The 21,090-nt window shown below is 40.0% G+C and overlaps 1 protein-coding gene across 12 annotated transcripts in view; it reads right to left on the reverse strand.

The window, feature by feature from the left end:
* TRPM3 (transient receptor potential cation channel subfamily M member 3) overlaps positions 1 to 21,090 on the reverse strand; it is an 803,483-nt gene that overhangs the window by 198,475 nt on the left and 583,918 nt on the right. For 6 of the 12 annotated variants that reach the window (XM_045468653.1, XM_045468651.1, XM_045468661.1 and 3 more), the window contains exon 7: positions 8,329 to 8,403. The exons of the other annotated variants lie outside the window; for them this stretch is intronic. In XM_045468653.1, the coding sequence (XP_045324609.1) occupies positions 8,329 to 8,403 (75 nt within the window). The remainder of the gene's footprint in view (positions 1 to 8,328; positions 8,404 to 21,090) is intronic. 12 annotated transcript variants of the gene reach the window in all.

Below are 21,090 nucleotides of genomic sequence, written 5' to 3' on the forward strand. Positions count from 1 at the left end.
TGAGCAGAGGTCAGACGCTTCATGGATTGAGCCACCCAGGCACCCCTTCTTTATGTTTTTATAGCTCCTCACAAGGAAATGACAATTCCAATATGTTAAAAAACCTAGTTACAAATGGTGCCAAAACAAGGCTGCTTATGAATTTCTGGGTTGCAGTGAATGATCTCTCACAGTGAAGTCCACTCCTCCAACTGGCTGAAGGCAGCTTTTTTTTTTTTTTCTCTTTGGGGAACAAGCAGTTGCTGAGCACCTGCCAGGTGTTGGGCAGCAGCCAGGAGGGTTGCACATGCTTATGCAACATGCTCAACAATCCTATGATAGAAAGATTTTAAATCTCAGTTTACACTTAAATAAACTGAGGCACAGAGAGTAAACTGAGTATCGAAACTGGGTCTACACTATTTGCACTCTTACTGGGTCGTCTCTCACTAGGGTGACCATTTGTTTTATCATACAAATACCAGGACACTTTTGCAAATGAAAGGGTCGTCAATCATTAATAGTTATTCTGGGATGACTAGTATAAACCAGATCTAGTCCTGGACAAACCAGTACAATGGTCGCTCTATCTTTCTCATGCCTCAGAATTCCAAATTCATTTCTGAAAAATTTTAAAAATGGATGCCAACGTCAGATATTTAGGAAGGGGCCTGAGTTTGTTCACTGTCCCCTTTTTGCATCTCTTCCTGACTTAATAAGGGCAAGACTCACTGCTACCCCTCTCTGATTCCCTGGGAGCAGGTTTCCAGCTCCATCTAAACCACAGCTATTCATTATCAGAGATATTCCTTCCCTTAGGTACTCAAAAGGATGAAGCTCCAGGGAGGGATTAGATCATTAAGCAAAGGAAAACAGCAACTATAACACAGCAGCACCTGCATAAATCCTGTAGGGGGAGAATATTGATTTAAAGTTTTTCTCATTCTAGCATATCCTTGATGGTGCTGAAAATAAATCCCTTCTACTTTTCTCTCTTACAAGTAAATGCCTCATTACATTCTATCACTTAAACATACTGGAGGGCCACAATAAGGAATCAGCAGACAGTCATGGCCCAAGGGCATCCAATGGTACTTTGGGTCCTTAATCACTCAGTCATTATCCTAGTCTGTCATGTTCATGTGAAAACAGACACTTGGCTTATTCCTACTCTGCCACCAAGAACCATTTGACTGCAATAATAAGTGCTAATACCATCATTCTAGAAGATAGGCTCTCCTAATGTTATATATAAGAAAGTGGCAATCTAAGGACTGTGCTCAAAACCCTAATTCTAATGTGCAAAGACCTAGTTTGTGCATTGAAAACGATCACTGGAAGGGGTGTGCAGAAATGCCCATGTCAAGGTCTCAGCTCTTCTGATCAGAGTCTGCTGTAGCACACGGCTCTTGAGTTTAGCATGTATCAGAATTTCCTGGGGAGCAGTTCGAGAACACCCTGCTGCACACCTTCCCGGAGCTTCTGACAAGTAGGTCTAAAATGGGACTTGAGAATGTGCATTTCTAACAAGTTCCCAGGTGATGCTATTGCCAGTGGCCCAATGGACCAGAACCACTGCCCCAGCATTAAGCTATAAGTAGAGGAGACTTCCAACTATGAAAAGAAGTGGAATCTAAGATGTGTCCCTTGCAGTAAATTAAGATGAGAGCCCATGGAGTAGGACTGAAACATCCATGTTTTGTTCCCTGGAACAAATCTAAATCTAAATCAGGAGTCTGCAAACTTTTTCTGCAAAAGGCCAGATAGTAAGTATTTTCAGGTTTGTAGGACAGACAACCTCTGCTGTAAGTCCTCAACTCTGTCACTGTTGGTTGAAAGCAGCCATAGATGGTACATAAAAGAATGAGCATGGACATGGCCATGTTCCAATAAAGCTTTATTTACAAAGACAGATGGCAGGCTGGATTTGGCCCATGGGCTGTAGTTTGCCAACCTTTGGGTCTAACTACTGTGATAAAAATGATTCCTATGAAGCAACATCTGTTAGTCTGCCAAGCTTGAGTACATCTATGATCAATGAGAAGCTAACCAAGCTGGAAAGCTGTGTAAGCCAAGCGGTGACATCCAGTTCAGTTGTATGTGATTGATGTAGCATTGCCCTTACTGGAAGTTATGTGCTCTTCTTCCCCTAGAACCAGTTCCCCTAGTTCATCCCCTAGAACCAACTCCTTAAAAATAAATAGCTTCCCACTTCATCCTATTTCAGTAGGGGATTCACTGTACTGCTGAAAATTATTTACCTATATTGAATATACCCTCTACTTGGTATGTGGCCTAAAAGCAAATAATGTATTTTCTGTCTAACAGGATCATTTACTGAGTTACTAATTCATATTTTGTTTTCCATTTATTTTTCCTTCTCCTTATTTCCAAAAGGGCCCACTGGGCTGTCTTTTCTCAGGGAAAGTTGGCACTGCTGGCCTGAAGATGAGCTCTCTAGCTTTTGTTAAAAACCTAAGCTCATTAATGTCTTAAAGAGAAAGAAGACAAGGCAAGTGTCTCTGATGGGTAGAGATGGGACGGGATGAGACAGGGAGAAGGGACTCGCAATATCCCAATGGTCAGTTTGCAGGTTTCATCTTACTTGACCCATCAAAAGCATTTACACAGTTGGCCATGGCTTCCTCTTGGAAATATGCTCTTCATTTGGATTCCAGAAGCTCCCTCTCCTTACTTCACTAGCTCCTCCTTCTTCATCACTGCTGGTGCCTTCTCACCTCCCTGACCTCTGGTAGAAGGACTGATTCAGTTCTTGGTCCTCTGTTGTTTCCTTGTCTCCTCTCCTCACTCACTCCCTGGATGATCTCACCCACTCACATGGTTTTGTACACTGGCCAGACATGGGCGACTTCCCTATTTATATCTCCAGACCACTATCTGCACTGAGCTTCAGTCTTGCCCAACCTTGCTCCTCTCAACATGGCCACAGTGCCATGGGATAGCTCAGATAAGACGCACCCAAAGGTAAGCTCCTGATATTGTCTCTACCTTCCACCCTCCTCCCCAGTCTTCCCCATCTGAATACATGGCAGTGCATTCTTCTAGCTGGTCAGTCCCCCAAACTGGGAGTCACCTTGGATTCATCTGTCCCTCTCACACCTTGTATCAAATTTAATGGTAAATCTTGCTTGCTCTGCCTTCAAATTATAGCCTGAATTATACACCTAGTCTAAGCACTGCCAGCTTTTGTCTGGATTCTTGCCATGGTCTCTTCACTGCTGTTTTTGCTTTCACACCTGCTCCCTATGTAGGCTACTCAACTCAGTAGGTGGGGTGATGCTGTTGAAACATACAAGAACACTTCTTCCTTTGCTCAAAACTCTGCAAGCTACTATTGCACACAGGGCAAGTGTAGAAGTCAAAGTTCTTACCGTGCTCATTGGATCTGGCCCTCATTCCTTCCCTGGACTCCTCTCCTACTCCTCTTCTCCCTTTCCTTCCACATGGCTACACAGGCTCCTCCTGATGTTCTCCGATCATGTAGCCCACATTCCTGCCTCAGTGCCTTTTCACTGCTATTCCTTCTGCCAGCAATGGTTGTCCCCAAAATGTCACATACTCTGCTCCCTCACTTCCTAAAGTCTTCACTCAAGTGTCCCCTTTCCAGTGAGGCCTTCTCCACCACTCTATTTAAAACTGCAATCTCCTCCTTACACTCCCCTTTTTGGCCTCTCTGCCTTCCTTCTCTCCCTGACACTTATTCCTACCCAATACACTACATATTTTACTTATTTTTGGTTTCCTTCAACCCAAATGCAAGCTCCAGGAGGGTGGGATGAGCACAGACACCTGGCCTGAAGGGGACTGCTATGAAGTACACCCTGGTGCTGTGCTCAGCACTGGAGCACCAGAACCTTCTGCCTGGCCTGGGGGTGGGGGTGGTGGGGTGGGGGACCATGCAGACTTGGGCAGTTCCAGTACCAATGGTTACCTTGGCTGAGGGAAAATAAGAGGCCTCTTCCCAATTTCCCAGGTACACTATACCTGAGAGAGAGAGAGAGAGAGAGAGAGAGAGCGCAGCTGAGAGGGGGAGAAGATGGGAAAGGAAGGGGAGAAGGGGAGGGGTCAGAGGGAGGACATCAGGAGGAGTGGGAAGGAAAGAGAGACATAATAAAAACTGAGATTGAATTCACCAAAACTAGATGGAAAGGGAGCTTAGAATTGGATTTATTTGATTTAAGGAAAATTTTTATTACGCAACATTTCCTACCTACCTAAGTTTATGAACCATAATTCATACTCACTGTAACGGTTCTTATTACCTGAATAATGGAAACAAGTAAGTTGACAGAACCAAACAAATCCTGCTCCATGCACGACCTGCAAACAGAATCTAAGAACGGAAATACAAGGGAGAAGAGAACTTTCTACTTGTCCCCAGTCTCCTGATGCTGCGGGCTGGCCACGTTAGTTGTTACTTCTTTCAGAATCCCCCCTCCCCCCACCATGATTTCCTAATAAATTCTGATGTGCACCCGAGTCAGAACTCACTTCCTGTGTTCTCCCTCTAGGTGGAAGAAATGTGGCTAATGAGGAAAGGTTCAGCTCAGATTTGTTTGATGACCAGAAGAGCTGACTCTTCAATCCTCAGTCCCCCGTGTTAGCAAAGGCACACCTGTTTTTTCATCCTCCCTCATTCCAGCAGGAATTGCCCACAGAACCCCGTGTGGTCGCGAAGACGCCCAGGCTCATTAGCCAGCAAGAACTGTTGATTCCTCTGCCTGAGATCTAGGACTTCAGCATTTGCCTACAGGGCTGCAGCCTGTGGAACTCAAGGCAGCTTTTGAAATCTGACCCTGCTCAAAGAACAGGAACAGCCTGTTCAGTAAGGGGAAGAGCTGCTTGCTTGTTTCAGCTCTGGATGCCAAAAAAGAAAAAAAAAGTTCGTCTATTTGGCCGGTATTAAGGAATAACGTCTCTAGTCTCCTGTTTTTGTTTTTTTTTTTGTTTTTTTTTGTTTTTTTCCTCAGAGGTTAATATCTTGAGCCAAGGGTTCAGGGTTAAAAGATTTTTATTCTGTTAGAATCTATGACAATTTTATTGCTGACATCTTGGGAGCACTATTTCTGGTCACTCTTCAAGCCTATATGAAATACATTTCACTTTTACAGCCATCAGTGTCACTGGTGTGAAATGATTCAAACACTATTTGAAGGCAAATTATTTTAAATTCTGGGAAAGGGGCTTTGAAGGGTCCCATGACAAATTCCCTGGCCTTAATCACCTCAAGCAAATTAAAATCTCAGCCCACTTTCTTTTAGAACCCTAGAGAGTGAGATACCTTATCCTCTCTAAATATATCCCACAGTAAAATTGTTGATTATGGCAGAAAAGTAGTCAGCCAGTCAGCACAAGTTCTGCCATTTATTTTATGTTAGCCTAACTTCCTAAAGGTAGCTATGCATTTTTACTGAATGGTTGATCCTAATCTAGACTGAAAAGCAGCCATAGGCAATTATCACTTTAAATAAGTGGGGGAAGATCAATACTTACTTCTTTTTCTGTGTATGTGGAAATAATGGAGCCGTGATGGCTTTGGCCGCTCCAAAAAATACACATCCTTCGACTCTCTAAGTTCCTAAGATGGAAACGATTTAATAAGAATCATGATTCAACAAGAATCATGATTCAAATTTCCAGAATAAATACTTTCATGCCCATGACAGAAGTATTCATGATGGTCTTTGCCTGTACATGTTCCTATGCATTTATCTGCCCAGAGTCTGTCTATGTGTTACTGTTTTACTACGTGTCTTTCCTTTGAAGCTTTTAACATCTAAGCTCGTCTATTACATTTTTATGTTGGGCTGGAAACCAGAGCTAAAAATAAGGCCAGAAAAACATTTATTGATGTTTACAATAAAAATTTATTGAGCCCCTACCTGCATATACCAGGCACTGTGCTAGGTTTGCCGGATGACAAAAATGACTAAGACTCAGACTCTGCTCACAAGGAGCTCACAATCTACAGGTGACGGAGCACGGTGCAGGCAGATAGAGATCACCACTTTACCAAAAGAGGCAGTTCTGCGACAGAGGCTTACACAGAGTGCTGTGGGAACATGGATTATATGGCAAATAATTGAGCCTACAAGAATATGTGGGTGTGTGTGCGTGTGTGCGTGCGTGCGTGTGTGTGTTATAAGATTTCATAGAAGAGAACATTTTCAAGCTGAGGCTTGGAATGTAGGTTTTTGTCCTTAAGTAGAATTGGAAGAGGTTGGAATTTCAGCAAATGTCAATACAGGAGAAAAACACCTCCAATGAGGAATGTCATCATGTCGTTTACGGGGAAATTGCAAGTAGCTTAAAAGGGGTGGAACATAAGGTCTCCATGAATTATGAAAGAAGGGGAAACCAGAGAAACAACAGATGAAAACATATAGAAAGACTTTTGGTTAGCAGTGGAATAAGGAAGAGGTTGGGTCACATCAAGAGGGTCTATGCTATCATGAGAGGAACCTATTATGGGGCTGACCAATAACAGCAGATTTTGCTGACTATTGAGACCAAAATGCCAAATATTTGCTATCCACATCTTTCTAATCTGAAAAGAGATCTCAGCATTCTTTCCTGCATGTAAAAGAACCTAAGAGATCTTATCAGAATTGTGGATAGCTCCCCTGTTGGACTCATTCAGGAACTGCCCCAGTCCCTGAACAAAGTCATTCTAATGCAGAAAGGAGCTCTTTGCTAAAAGAGAAAGCTTTTTGCTTAGCCTGGATTAGAAAATGAGTCAGATAAACAAGGTAGGCAGACTGTGAAGACACAGGTTTCACTAACATGAGATCTACTCCCCCAACATTATTCCTTTGAGTCCCTATTGTCTTGATGGACAAAGTGACATTTTAGTACCAAGCATGACAAACATTTCAGGGACAGCCAACTTGTATCAGGCCATTGCAAAAGATAAGAGAGGGCAGATGTTTAGACTGTATTATCTTTTTCACACAATCTATTCTTTTATAGATTTATAGAGGGAAAATTCTTTAAAAAGTAGAGAAAAGTTTGAACAACACCTTCAGTTGAGGGCGTCTGAAAAATGGCAGGTCATCAGAGTCCAAAGTTAACTGATCATGAATTTGATATACATATTTTGGATGGTCTTTTACTTGATCAGTTGAGTCTACAGGTAGTAGAAAGTCCAAAAGATTGGGCTGAACAGGTTAGAGCATCCACAGAAGGCAATGAAATGTTCCTGATATACATGTAACCCACCTAGGGGAAGTTTAACATCCTTTTCAGGTCATGTGGTTTGAACTCAGGGCTTTCAGTCTATGAGAATATAAATTCATTATTTCTTACTTCCAGGTCTCCCTGGATGAAGTTCTGCTATGACCCTTAACTTATTGACTGCTATTGGTCTCATGGAACAGTTATGGGCTCAGTGATGGAAATTTTCATGTCATGGTTACCCCAATGCATTTGAACATGGTGCAATGATCAAAAAAGATGCCAGTGATGACAATTGAACGTCCCTTTGCCTTCCCAGCCTCCTTCATATATTCTCAGGCATAGGATGACAAAGGGAAGTCCACGAGTCACATGAAGAAAGACTGTAGCCATGGGTACACAATCAGGATCTCCTCTGCTTATCTTCACCCCCACCCTCCATGCCATCACCCTGCCCTACTTCCTCCTCATGTTGCTCCTGTGAATTCCTCCACCATCTTGCCACTAACCACCGTCCTCTGCCCAAAGTTCTCCTGTTGAAGAATTCCAGCTGAACTGCTGTTCAACCCGTGTATGATGTGGAACTTGTGTTCAAACAGTTGTTGAATGAAATAAAGACCCCTAAACCCTCCAAGGTAACAAGATGTTAGGGGAGTGCCTTTTTGAGTGAAATAATGCTTCCTTCTGTGGGGTGAAAAGAGCAAGGATTTGGGAATCACATCAGCCTGGTTTGTGCTATGCTGTGCCACTAACTGGATTTAGAACAAAGGCTTAGTAACTCTGAAATGCGGTTTCATCAACTGTAAAAAAGGAAGATAATAATCCCTACCTTGAAGGATCTCTGCATTGAAGGATCTCTGCTCATATATTAAGAGCAGTATATATGAAAACGCCTAGCCTAGTGCCTGGAACACACCAGCGCCTCCAGAAACGCTCATCTTTATTCTCTGTTTTATGGGGGATTTTAAGATGATAAATAATAGGGAATAATCATCATCATCATCTCGGATGTGGTTGGAAGTCTTAGAAAGAGATAAACAGCAGTCATAGGGAGAGAGAGCGTTAGGAATTTTGAAAGGAAATGAATGGTTTTATGGTTAATTTTCTTGGTTGGGGTTTAAGACGAGATTCATGTTGTCCATTAATTATACTTACCTATTGGGTCTAATTGGCAACTACCCCAAAATGAATAAAACAAGCGGGAGTCAAGAGAGAAAAACGGCAGGCATCCTGTCAAAAAATAAAATCTTTGAAATTTCTACAACCCAATGGTTGAATATACATTTTATTAAAGCAGACGGACTCACCCACTTTATAAATTTATACATGTGATGGCAATCCAAGTTGCACACTGAGACTTTTGCAAAGCATCAAACAGCCCTCTGTAGCAGCTATACCTGATTTTCTTATTCTTCTACTTGTTTGGGTTCTTAAAATCAGCCATCCCCTTTGCTGGATGGAGCAAGCATCCCTCATTATTCTGCGTCAGCCTAGGTGAATGTTGTGGGGCTCAAAGGGTTAAGCGAGGCAATCCGTGTTGAGTGCTTAGCCCTTGTAAATCCTCTAGAAATGTTAGCTGTTGGTACCATGATGATAATAATAATTATGAATCTTTCGATGCTGTTTTCCAAGACTGCACAAGAACTGGATTGCCCCCTCTTTCCATTAATTTTTTCTTGTTTTTGGAGATATGTGTCCTCTTCTCAGGTGATTAGCTACTTTTGACAAGGAGTATTTTTTCCCCTCCACTGGCTAATGTACTTAATTTCTTTTCTTTTTAAAGAATAATTGAAACCAATGACAACATATCATTCAATATGCACAATATTATTTACTGAAAAGATCCCCACATTTCCTTCTTCTTTCTCTCACTGCCAAGAAAATGACTAATTAGATACACAGACATAACCATATGTATATATAGGTATTTTACATATATATATATATATATATATATATATATATATATATATATATCCCTTTTTTCTTTTCCTTCCTTCCTTCCTTCCTTCCTTCCTTCCTTCCTTCCCTTCCCTTCCCTTCCCTTCCTTTCCTTCCTTCTGTGTATACATACATGTATATATCTACCTACCTATATATCCAAAGAAAAAGTCATCAAAGCCACTTCATTATAATAGGTTTCCTTACCAATTTGTCTATAGTATCCCAAACTGGGAGGTGAATTTAATTGTAATATCAAGACTCTGGAGTTGTTAATTTACTAAACAAGCTAGGCTGGGGTGAGATGATTCAGTACCTCATTTCAAATCTAGGCCCCAGAGGAGAATCCCACCAACAGTTCTGTTTCTGCTCCTTTTTTCTTTCCCTGGAAACATTTATGGAGGCCCCAGCTTCCTAAGATCAAGCCAGACTCCTAGAGGAGCTTCAACCGGGGGCAGTCGTTGGGCAGAGGGTAGCCAACTTGTGAGAGACACAGTAAGGTCTTAATCCACTGTTACAGAACATTGCTTGGTGATTCCTCAGTGCCCACAACCTGGCAGAGGTGCCTTGTCATAAGAACGTACTCACTGGGGGCAAGACAAAGAAATATCCCTTGAAGCACAAAATGTAAGAGTTGGTTTCTGGATTCCTCTGGATTCTTAATAGTTTGTAAAATAACAAGCCAAGAGTAACTACTGTGTATTTCCCAGAAACTTACCAATTAGCATGTTCCTGAGAAATAAATTCAGCTGGGGAGCACACGCCTCCCCAGGCCCTCTGTTTCTGTGTATGACAATTAGACTGCTTGCTAAATACTATGAGCAAAGCCCCAGATAGAGAAAAACACAAGACCTCCTGGCAAATTTAGCACGAGCGTTTGTTTATGGGACCAACTACAAAACTGGCCTGGCTATGTGTTTCCTGCAGAGTGAAGAGCATGCTGGTATTTTCAGTGTAGTTCTTTTTTGCTTCCAGTTACCAAACCCTAACGAACAAAAGTTAAAACAATATTTTAGTGAAGATTAACCAGATTTGTTGAAGATTTGTTGCATGGCTGGAAATGGAAATGTCTAAACATGTGGCGTTTGGTGACGGTGACCCCAATTGTCTCATTATTTCCTTGATCACCCTATCGGGCATGGTGTAAAAAGTGGTCTCAAGGGGGGAAATGGGGAAATAAAGGGCCACGGATTTTGCATCAGATGAGGCTGATACCCCCAAGAACCCTGCTTTCATTCCTGGCTGAGGTACATGGAGAACTTTTCCTTATTTGAGTTCCCCTGGCGTTATGTTAAATACATGAAAAGTACTTCCCAAACTAACTCAGTGACTGTGCTGAGCAGCAGACTAAGCGTGTGGCATTCTTAGCTCAGCTAAGATCTGTGCCAGCAAATGCACGGTATGAAAAGAGGTAGGACACCTGACCTTTTCTAAGTGGGCTTTCCCAACTGGAAAATGAAGGCAGTGAACCTGGTGAGATACACACACACACACACACACACACAGATACACAATTTCTTGTAAAGTATATACATATTATATATATAACATATAATATTAATATATAATATATAATATATAATATATAATATGTTATATGTTATATGTTATATGTTATATATATAAATACATATATATTTATAATAATGTGTGTGTATATATATATATATGGTTATACAAAATCTCATGAGCATGTGTAGCTGTACACCGGCCCCATCTGTATATCTCTCTATATGTAATAATGTCTCAGTTATCATATATTATTCTATAGTGTACCTTTACTTCCCCCCTCTCAAGGAATGTCTAGAAAAAGGAAACAATGAAATATATATATCTTTTCCTCATGATTTTGATGTTTGTATTTCCTAAAAAACTAACCCCAGTTCACATGTAGACCTTGTTTATGTTTGCAGCTGAAATAATGCAATGTAGAGAGAGGATAAACAATTTAATGAAAGTAAAACAAATTCAATTAGACCACACTCTGTGCACTAAGTTTCTGGAGGTTGAAAGCTTTCACCTACATGGCTTATAATCAATTGCCCACATTTCACCCATCAAAATCTTACTTAAAATATCTCTGCCACATACCCCCCTTGAATGTTCTACGTAGAAATATTCTTTGTCTGAATTCCTGTTGTATTTTATGTCTTTAAAGGGCACTTAACACTTGCTGCTTATGATAATGCAACTCTTTGTATCCCGAGCAGGAAGAGCACAGTGGTGGGGGCTGACACAGGCTGACTTCTTGGGTTTGCCTCTTACCAGCCAGATGTTGGGGCTATTGTTGACCTCTTCCTACTTCAGGTTTTTTTGTTTTGTTTTGTTTTGGTTTTTTGGTCACTGGGAATAATAAATGGTACTCACTTCACAGGGTTGTCGTAAGGAGTAAATCATGATTTCTTGTAAAGTGTTTAGCACTCAATTAAACACTAGTTATTGTTAACTTATTTGTCAAACTCTAAGTTCTTCAAGTGTACAACTATGCCTTATTTATCTTGCAACCCCTACAGTGCTTGGTATGTTGTAGGTGCACAAGCCAATACTGGTAGAGCGATAGAAATACTGTCAAGGGGAAATATAGAGCAGAACAATCACTACTTACTTTAAATGACAGATATTTTGAGTTCTCATTTTGCTACATTTTGAAAAGCTGAAGAGCTTTAAGCCTCTGTTTTGTCTCCCTATGAAGCATCTTAAAGGTATAGTGGAACAAAGAATATAGAGGGAGCCACTTTTCCACAGTGAGCATGACAGACAACATCCAACATGAAATAGCTGTTGAATGAGCTATTGTGTGACCCAGCTCCATCCACCTTCCAGCTCCCAAGGACCCCAGGAGAGCGGAGCTGGATTTTGTGGGTGGCCAGGACCATAAGGAAGGGAAAATGAATTATTCCAGCTCTACTGAATTGTACATACGGTAGAAATATAAAAGTATGACATTTTCGAGAGTCCCGTTATACTAGGGTGTCTGGTTATGGCTAAGAATTGGGGATAAATTTTGGCTCTTTTGTCATTCACTAACTCCAAGTAGGGAAGATAATTTTGTTTCTGATTTCAGCTACTATCAAATGTAAGCATCAAATCTGCTACATTGGTCTCATAATTATTATACACATTCTTTATGTATGATTGGACAGTATGATTCTCCATAACATGTTCTTAACCAGCCTCTTCCCTTAGGTTTCCTGACTTGACTCTTTCCTCTTGTCTTAGATGAAGCCGAGGATAGACAACAGATTGAGTGGGCAAGAGAAAACGTGGCTATGCTGGCTGCTTACCCAGAGGTCAGGAACGATATATATAGACTTGAGGGAGGAAGGTTCTGAACTCGTACATTACATGGATAGGCTAATTACTGACAAATGTTTTCTTCCTCCCTCCTTCTCTCCCCCATCCTTCCCTCAGCCCCTCCTTCTCTCCCTCCTTCTCTCCTTCTCTCCCTCTTTCCCTCTCTCCTTCCCTCTCTCACTCTCTCTGCTTTCTTCCTTTCCCTTTCCTTCTTCCCTTCCCTTCCCCTGTGCCTATGCCTGGCCCTTTCCTTTCTTTCATTTCCTTTCTTCCCTCCCCCTTCCTTTCCTTCCTTCTTCCTTTCCTCCCTCCCTTCCACTACAAAAGCTATATTTGCTCATTGTAAAATAACAACATTGACAAGTGTTCAATGGTATAAGTGGAACATATCAGTTCTTATCCTACCTCCCTCACCCCAGGTTTCACTGCCTAGAAGTTACAACTAATACTTATTCACCTGTGTCCGTTCAGGTATTTTATAAGCATATACATATATTCTTTCAAATTTTTATAAACATAAATGTAATCAAAACCACACACTTGTACTGTTTTACAACGGGCTTTTTAACTTAAGAAAAAAAATATACCTTTGGATATCTTTGCATATGAGCCCAAACAGAGCTAGTCCATTATTCATAGTAACTTCAGAGTATTTCACTATATGTTTACAACATAATTTGTCAATTATTCCTGAATCTTTGAGTTATTTCCATTTTATTACTGTAAACAATACTGCAATAAATATGAATAGAATAAATTCTTAGAAGTAAAAATACATGGCCAAAGGGTATGCACATTCAACATTTAATAGGGGCAGCCAAATTGTCTTCCAAATAAGGTTGCCCATATTTGTACACACACTAGTATTTCTATATACACTTACTGACAGTAGATATTTGCAAACTTTTTTTTTTGTTTTGCTGATAGGTTAAAAACATTTCATTGTCTTCATTTTCATTTCTTTACTTTCTAGTGAGGCTGAGTATTTGTACTTTCTTCATGTGATCTTCCTGTTCATATATTTTGCCCTTTTTCTTATAGAATTTTTCTTTTGGATTTGTGGATGCCCTTTGCTTATTACAGAAATTAGCCCTTTGTTATTGTCACAACTATTGGCTTTGCTTTACCATTTGTTTTTTGAACTAGTATTTTCTAATGGGGTTTCTAAACATTGAATTTGTTTTCTACAGTGACGTAGCTTATGTGAATGGAAAAGTAATAATAACTCTGAGTTTGGTTTATAAGAAGAAGGGAAAAGATACTAGGCAAGACAGAAACAGGGGGAAATAACTGTGCCACATATGGAGTATCCAGAGAGGAAAGGTGAAGTTTGTTTTCAAAGCACTTGCCTGTGGTTTCATTAAATTTGTAAGGCATTAGATCTTCCTAGCTTTATTCCTTTAGCAAGACAGAAGATAAATTCCAACTGTCTATACATCTACCTTTGTGGTTTTACTGAAAAACACAAGCTAAAAAAAAAAAAGAAAAAAGAAACCAACTAGGGTTAGATGAATAAGGACACATGTATCCCAGTCTCTAAAGTGACCCAATTCACCATTTATTAAGAGAAGCTCCATAAATTAATCTTTTTATAACTGTCAGTGTCAGCAAATACTCTCAATTTTATATTTACTGTCATTCAAAACATTTTAAGAGCTCTTCAGTTATGTTTTGACAAGTTATTGGTTGTCACTTAGGGGTTATTAAAATGTAGGAATGTCATATTGTATAATTGGCATAAGAGGGCTTTAAATCCATAAGAAACTCATCTGCTCATCAGGTCTCCTCAAATATTTCCTCAACAGAGTTAAGAGATACTCTTATTCCCAAATATAGCTAGCTCCCTCGCCCTTTTCTCCCAACAGGACTGAAGTCCTGTTATAATGTATGGAGTTGAGAGGCTGCCCAATCCCCATCTTCCTGCTTATTACCAAGAATATAGTCATGTGTAGGTCACATGAGAATTATTTTCCAGGGTTTATCTTTGAAACATTCATATCAAGAGTGCAGCGTCATAGAAACACAGAATCTTTTTAATTTATTTTTAATATTTTGGGATTTAAAATGTTACCAAATGATGTACAACAAAATATGTGGCTCCATCAAGGATCCATTATGGCATACACATGCAATATGGATAGCACAGCATAGGCAATTACTTTGAGGCTTAGGGGATCTGCTTGAGTTAGTTAACTTAAGGTAACTAAACGAGAATGGTCTAAAATAATCTCTATAATTTGAAACATCTCATCTCAATCCAATTTCAAGTGGAAATTATAATTTCCAGAGCCAGTGCAAGACGCTTCAACCACCTATCACTAAAAAACTCACAGGTAAAGAGTGAAAGAACATGGTACAAAGCATATGCTACAGGAGCTATTTATGGACAAGCCTTTCCAGTGAACATATTGGAATCTATAGGCAATCTTTTTTATGAATGGCATATATGTTCTATCTCATGTGACTGCTCTGGCCATTTCTTAACAACAATCTGGAATGCTAAGCTGAAAAGATATGACAAAAACTGTTATTTGTACCCTGATATTTATTCTTCCTTTCCCTCATAGTGATGGGATTTGAGCTAGCTATGTAATTGTACAAGATAAAGACTAAATCCCCTTTTCACTAGGTGTAAGCATGTGACCAAATATTGGTACACGGTATGTAATCCAAGATGGTGTGTATGAATTCCTCAATGTGACTTTAAAGGGAAAGGGTATGAGTTTCCCTTACTCCTTTTTCCTGTTTTTTTTCTGGCTAGAATGTAGATGTGATGGCAAACTCCCACGGGCCATGAAGACAGGGATAGAAAGAGCAAAAGAAAGAAGGGATCTGAGTCCTTAACACTGTGAGGCCACTACATTAAATCTGGACTCCTGCTCAGAATATCGTATATAGAAGGAATAAACTCTGGCCTCATTTAGGCACCCATTGTTTTGGGCCATTGTTACAGCAGCAGAACCTGTGCTCTAGTGAATTCAAAATAGTTCCGAGCTGAATCAAGACTCAATAGGAAAAGCGTCATGCTAAGTTTGCAATGCCAGCTATGAGCAAGGGACCCGATGGTCTCCTGCCAACTCTAACTTCTTACTGTGTACATAGCTAACCTACTCCAAAATAGAAAACTCTCAAAAAAACCTTCTCATGTCACTCATAGGCCATATGCCTGTTTTTCTCTCTGTGTTATTGTTGACCACTTCAGGCTTAGCCTTTCTCTATTTGGCATAAATACAAAGAAATGAGACTGACTTAATCATAATAAGAATAAAACAATATGTGTAGTATTTAGGATATACCATTTATTTATATATAAATGACCTCAATCCTTTAATACAACCCCCTGAAATACTATGTGCTTATTTCAGTCATGCTGCCATTGCTAAAATATTTTTGGATGATTTTTTTGAAGCTGTAAATTCACACATTTCTTATAATAATAGGATGGGATCAAATCACTTAAACATCTGTCATGTGAAACCAGCAAGTCTTCACTGAGCACTTACTATGCATAACATTGTTAGTTTGAGTGTCAGAGAGGCTGGTAATCAATTTTAGGGATGTCAAAGGTACTCTTTAGATAATCTATGTTAAATTTCCATGGTAAGATGGCTTCATAATTTAACATAGAAAAATAATACATATAAGGGGTCTACTACAGTCCAGGGAATGGGAAATAAATACTAGAAATGGAAGGTGAATTCTTTAAAAGCTCTGCTTCATGGGATTCTATATCACCAATCTATTCATTCACTCAAGATTTATATTACTGCCCCTCTCCCTTGCTTCCCCCCAAATTTGCAGTAATTTATAAATTAAAAATGAGATTTCTCTTTTTATTCAATTTCAAACTCTTTATTCTCCCCCAAATTTGCAGTAATTTATAAATTAAAAATGAGATTTCTCTTTTTATTCAATTTCAAACTCTTTATTCTCCTAGCACCTTGGTTTATTAAAATATTCCCTGGGTAATGCATCTGGTGAGGAGGCTCTCCAGGGGCCTATGGGTAAATCAACATTTCTGCCTCTGTCCCCACATCAGCTAATAACTGTGGACTGTAGGGTTTCTCTGAGTATCAGGGACCCTGACAGGAGAGCTCCCAGCATTAAGCAAGTTTCTGGAGTCACCATGCCTGAAACATATAAAGCTGTGGTGCTCAGAGCGGGTGCTGCTGAATTAAAAATACTGATCCGATTTACTTCATGAGTCAGTTCTGCCTGTTAAGTCGGTACGTCTCTTCAAATGAAAAACAGCTTCCTTGTAACCATTGTGGCAGAAAGGTCAACTCAAATCCATTTTCAAATATGCCGAGAGCTCAAACTTAGATAATGACTTTGGTCCTCACCCAGGAGAGAACAGATTCAGAGCAAATGAAGTCAGATATAAGGAAGAACTTCCCAATGGCACATGATGTTAGGATGTGAAGCGTGTGCTAGGGCTGACATCCAGCCTATTCTGTTGCTTTGGGAAACCAAAGTCTTCGCAGGTTGTCAAGATTTTAAATCTCACTGCTGTCTCACTATTGCGGCTTCTTCTCTAGTCGTTAGACTAGAACAGAGTACCTGGGCAGGGTGGGGCCTTGACAAATCAGGTGTAGGCTATTGGAAAGATTGGAAAAATTAAAAAAAAGAAAACTCAAGGAAACACATTTGGGTTAGTGTTTCATAAGTCAAGTGATTGACAATTATGAAATTGACATTTCATAAGTCAAGGGATTGAAGACCTGCCAGGCAGGTCTTCATGTGAAACTGCTCTGTACAAGGTAGAATATGAACATTCCTGCCTCCTTTCTCATGCCATTCAGGAGGGCCAGAAATTTTGTTAACCCCAAAGTCCCCTGATATTTTTAAATGACTCCTAGTGGACCAGTGTCACCCTAGTAGCCAACGGCTATAGTCATGTCTAAGAATTATCACCAAAAATGGTGGTAAAGGAAGTAGGCTATAAACGATGCAGTCATGAGTACTTTTTTCTGATTATGGAAGTTTCACAGAAACAAAATGCTTTAAATTAGTGTGTGTCATGTCATGGAGATGAGCTATTTAAAATAAAATCTCTTGGAACCAATCGGACTTCACCAGTATTGACTCAATCTGTGCATTAGTATGTTTATGTGGCTCATGTATCATATAACTCAGTGGAAAGGGGATATATTTGCTTCCACAATAAAGCATAATTTATTAGGGGTGACATCATTGTACCATTGGGAGACACTATTATTATTGTTTTTGTTAGTTTGGGTGAGTAAGCCTCCAATCATATATGGATAGGTGTGTTGGCTTAGGGACTGCATAATAAAACATACATCTTTCTTAGAGAATTCTAAACAGCAATATCCTCAAATACCAAATGTGATTATGTTTTATGAATTCTGCCATCATTTCGGCCACTTGTGTACTTAGAAATAGCAAGCCCAATTTAATCTGCTGCTTTAGAGGAAGTACTCTTGGTATCTTCATCAGATGAGGCTACACTCAAATGTCAGTCATTACTCTGGGGCAAAGAAAATGTGGACAATCAAATTCTCTTTCAAGCAAACCCTGACAGTAGCGAAAGTACTGGTTATGGAAATCTAAACCAACCCAGACACTCCCATTAATTAGTATCGCAAAAAATAAATGTGTCTATAATGACTCCCATGGGGACATAATCCCTTAGGCTGGATTTAGTCTGACATAGATTTCACTTTAGAGTATGGAGATGACAAAGGCAGAAATTTCTAGCCTCATAATGAAATTTCCTACAACCTAAATTGATGTTCACAATGTAAGTAGATATGCAGTCTGAACAAAACTTTGCATTTAGGCAAACTTAAAATAAAATTCAAACAGCAAAAGAGTAGCATTTTCATCAAATAGAGCCCAAAGATAACTAGATTTCTGTCCTCTTCTTTCAATCCCCTTTTTGAATAAAATGGTAACTTACAAGAAGAAAATTTAAAGTGTAAGATATATTCTGGGCCAATTCACATTTAGCGCAAGTTCTAACACCTCCACCAAATACAGTATTCAACAATCCTAACTGACATTCACCATGATTGTTCCAAGACACTGGAATAGCTCGATGTCTAAAGAAAGATTACATTTTCTCCATCCTGCTCTGCTTATTCAGGCAGGAGGAACAAGTAGGGTGTAGAATATATTCTCAACAATATAGAAAAAAATTTTTCTGGTTATTGCTGCAACGGTCAAGATTTTAAAATCAATTACTCTTTAACAAATAATGTTGAATACAGGCTTGATGATATGTTCCAGAACATAATCTGGAACCTCATTTTTCTTTCTGGATCTTTTCAGCAACTATAGAGATACAATGGCTTCTTCTTAACAAGCAGAGTCAGGCTTGATGTGTGGTAAAAATATTGTGATCAACAATACCCTTGACTCTGACAGGCTTCAAATGAGAGCATCTAGTCTCAGGTTGGAATCCATCGCAGCCAGGCTCTCTAAGCATGGGACACGGTTTCCCTCTGCGGGACCGCTGTACCACCAGCAAGGTAAAAATGGAACAGTGTTTCTGAACTGCCACATGCCCAAATCTTTTCACATGTTGATTCCTATGTTAACTCATTTAACCAGAGTTCACAGATAGAGAAACAAAGCCTAAGAGAAGTGCTTTCATATTGAACATTTATGGGTGACATGATATGCTGTCTGGACTTCCTCCAAAGTTATCCAGAGAAGGATGTAGGCGGGTATATAGAGAGAGATTCTAAGATTGGCCAGGGTTGATAAATGTAGAGGCTAAGTGATAGTTACGGAGGTTATCATAATATTCTCCATTTTTTTTGTATGTGAATATTTGTAACAATAAAAATGTGTGCAAAAAATATGCTCAGGACTGTAAAGTCCCATTAGGCTGCTTATATGCTACTTTCTGGAGCAGGCCCTTGGTTGTCTTTTAGCTGATACATATTTCCTGCACAGCTACTATGTTCCCAGCAATGTGCCAAGTTGCCTCCATGTACGTGACTATGTGGACAGCAATAAAATAAATATGAGTAAGTGTTGATTATGTACCTTTGTTTATTTAAATAGTTCAAACTTAGTATATGTATTTGGAAATGTTAACCAAAGGTGTGGGTCACCTTTGATAATTCTCTTAGTCACTTCCTTGAACCTCAGTCTAATCTTTTAGATGAATGATTTTATGTTCTTGTGGATCTCAGCCACAGCGTGGCTTTCATCCACAGACACTGATAACACTTCTGGGATACAGGTATACAGGATTACAGAGTACAGATGGCCTCACTCCCTTGCTCTCTCTCTTCCTCTTATTTGCCAGGCAAAATCCCAACAGGTGCCTAATCCAATTTTATGTCTGTTCCACTACTTGAGCTGAACATGGCTGCAAAGAAAACACACAGCCCTGGTGATTCATGCCTCTTGAAATTCACCACCACAAATGCTGAGTGGGACCATGGTACTGTGGGGTAAAGCCACATTTCCCTGGTCTAGTCACTCTCCCTGTCTCTACATTAACACAGTTCTTTCCTCTGCTTAAACTCCTCCATCTCCTCCCCTTCCACACTCTTTGCTGATCATCTCCTCTATGCTTTTCTTTATAAAGCAACTATCTGCAGAGAAAGTACCTGATCATCCCAGCAGAGAATGTTCCGTCCCACCCACCTGTGAGCCCATAATACTTTGCCTTCCCTCCTGCTTGGAAGGGATGGATGAAACTGTCCTTGTCCTAAGGCCGAGCCCTTTATTTGTGCATTGAATCTCATCGCCTCCTTCTCTCATAGGGACGCTGTCTCAATTCCCTAGAGATGGGTCCTTAAATCCCTTGTTTTTCTGCAAAAGCTTACTCCTTTGGGGCTCTCACTAGTTGCCTTGTTTTAAGAATACACCAGAGTTGCTAAGAAGGGCCATGCAGTTTCCTTGATGTGTCTACTCCTTGCCCTGAATGCTCATTTCATTAGCGAGTCCTCTTGAATTCTGCCTTCACAGTATGCTTTAGGACTAATATTGTAGGATTTATATGAGGCACCTAAAACAGGCAAATTCATAAAGATATAAAGTGGAAGACTAGTGACTAGGAGCTGGAGGGAGTGGGTAAAGGGGAGTTAGTGTTTGATGGATATAGAATTTCAGTTTGCAAGGATGAAAATGTTCTGGGGATGGATAGTGGTGATGGTTACACACCAATGTATATGCACTTAATGCCATTGAACTGTACGCTTAAAAATGGTCCAAACGGTAAGTTTTACATTATGTGTATTTCACATTAAAAAAAAGATCAGTTGAGAAAATATGCATGCATATATTTGAATCCAACCACTTTGTACCACTTCTGTCGCTGCCATTCTATTTCAAACCACGGTCATCTCCCACCTGCATTATTGCAACAGCCTTCCAAAACATCTCCCTGCCTTTAATCATGCCCCTACCTCAGTCTGACCTCTGCACACAACAGCAGAGTAATGTTTTAAGCTGTAAAGGAAATCCTATAATTTGTCAGATCAAAATTCTGTTAGAATAAACCCCAACTCTTTATAAACATCTCGCTCTTGGGGCACCTGGCTGGCTCAGTCGGTTGAGTGTCTGACTTCGGCTCAGGTCATGATCTCACAGCTTGTGAGTATGAGCCCCGCACCGGGCTCTGTGCTGACAGCTCAGATCCTGGAGCCTGCTTTGGATTCTGTGTGTCCCTCTCTCTCTGCCCCTCCCCTGCTCACGCTC

Source organism: Leopardus geoffroyi, chromosome D4 (assembly GCF_018350155.1).
Source record: "Leopardus geoffroyi isolate Oge1 chromosome D4, O.geoffroyi_Oge1_pat1.0, whole genome shotgun sequence".
NCBI lineage: Eukaryota > Metazoa > Chordata > Mammalia > Carnivora > Felidae > Leopardus > Leopardus geoffroyi.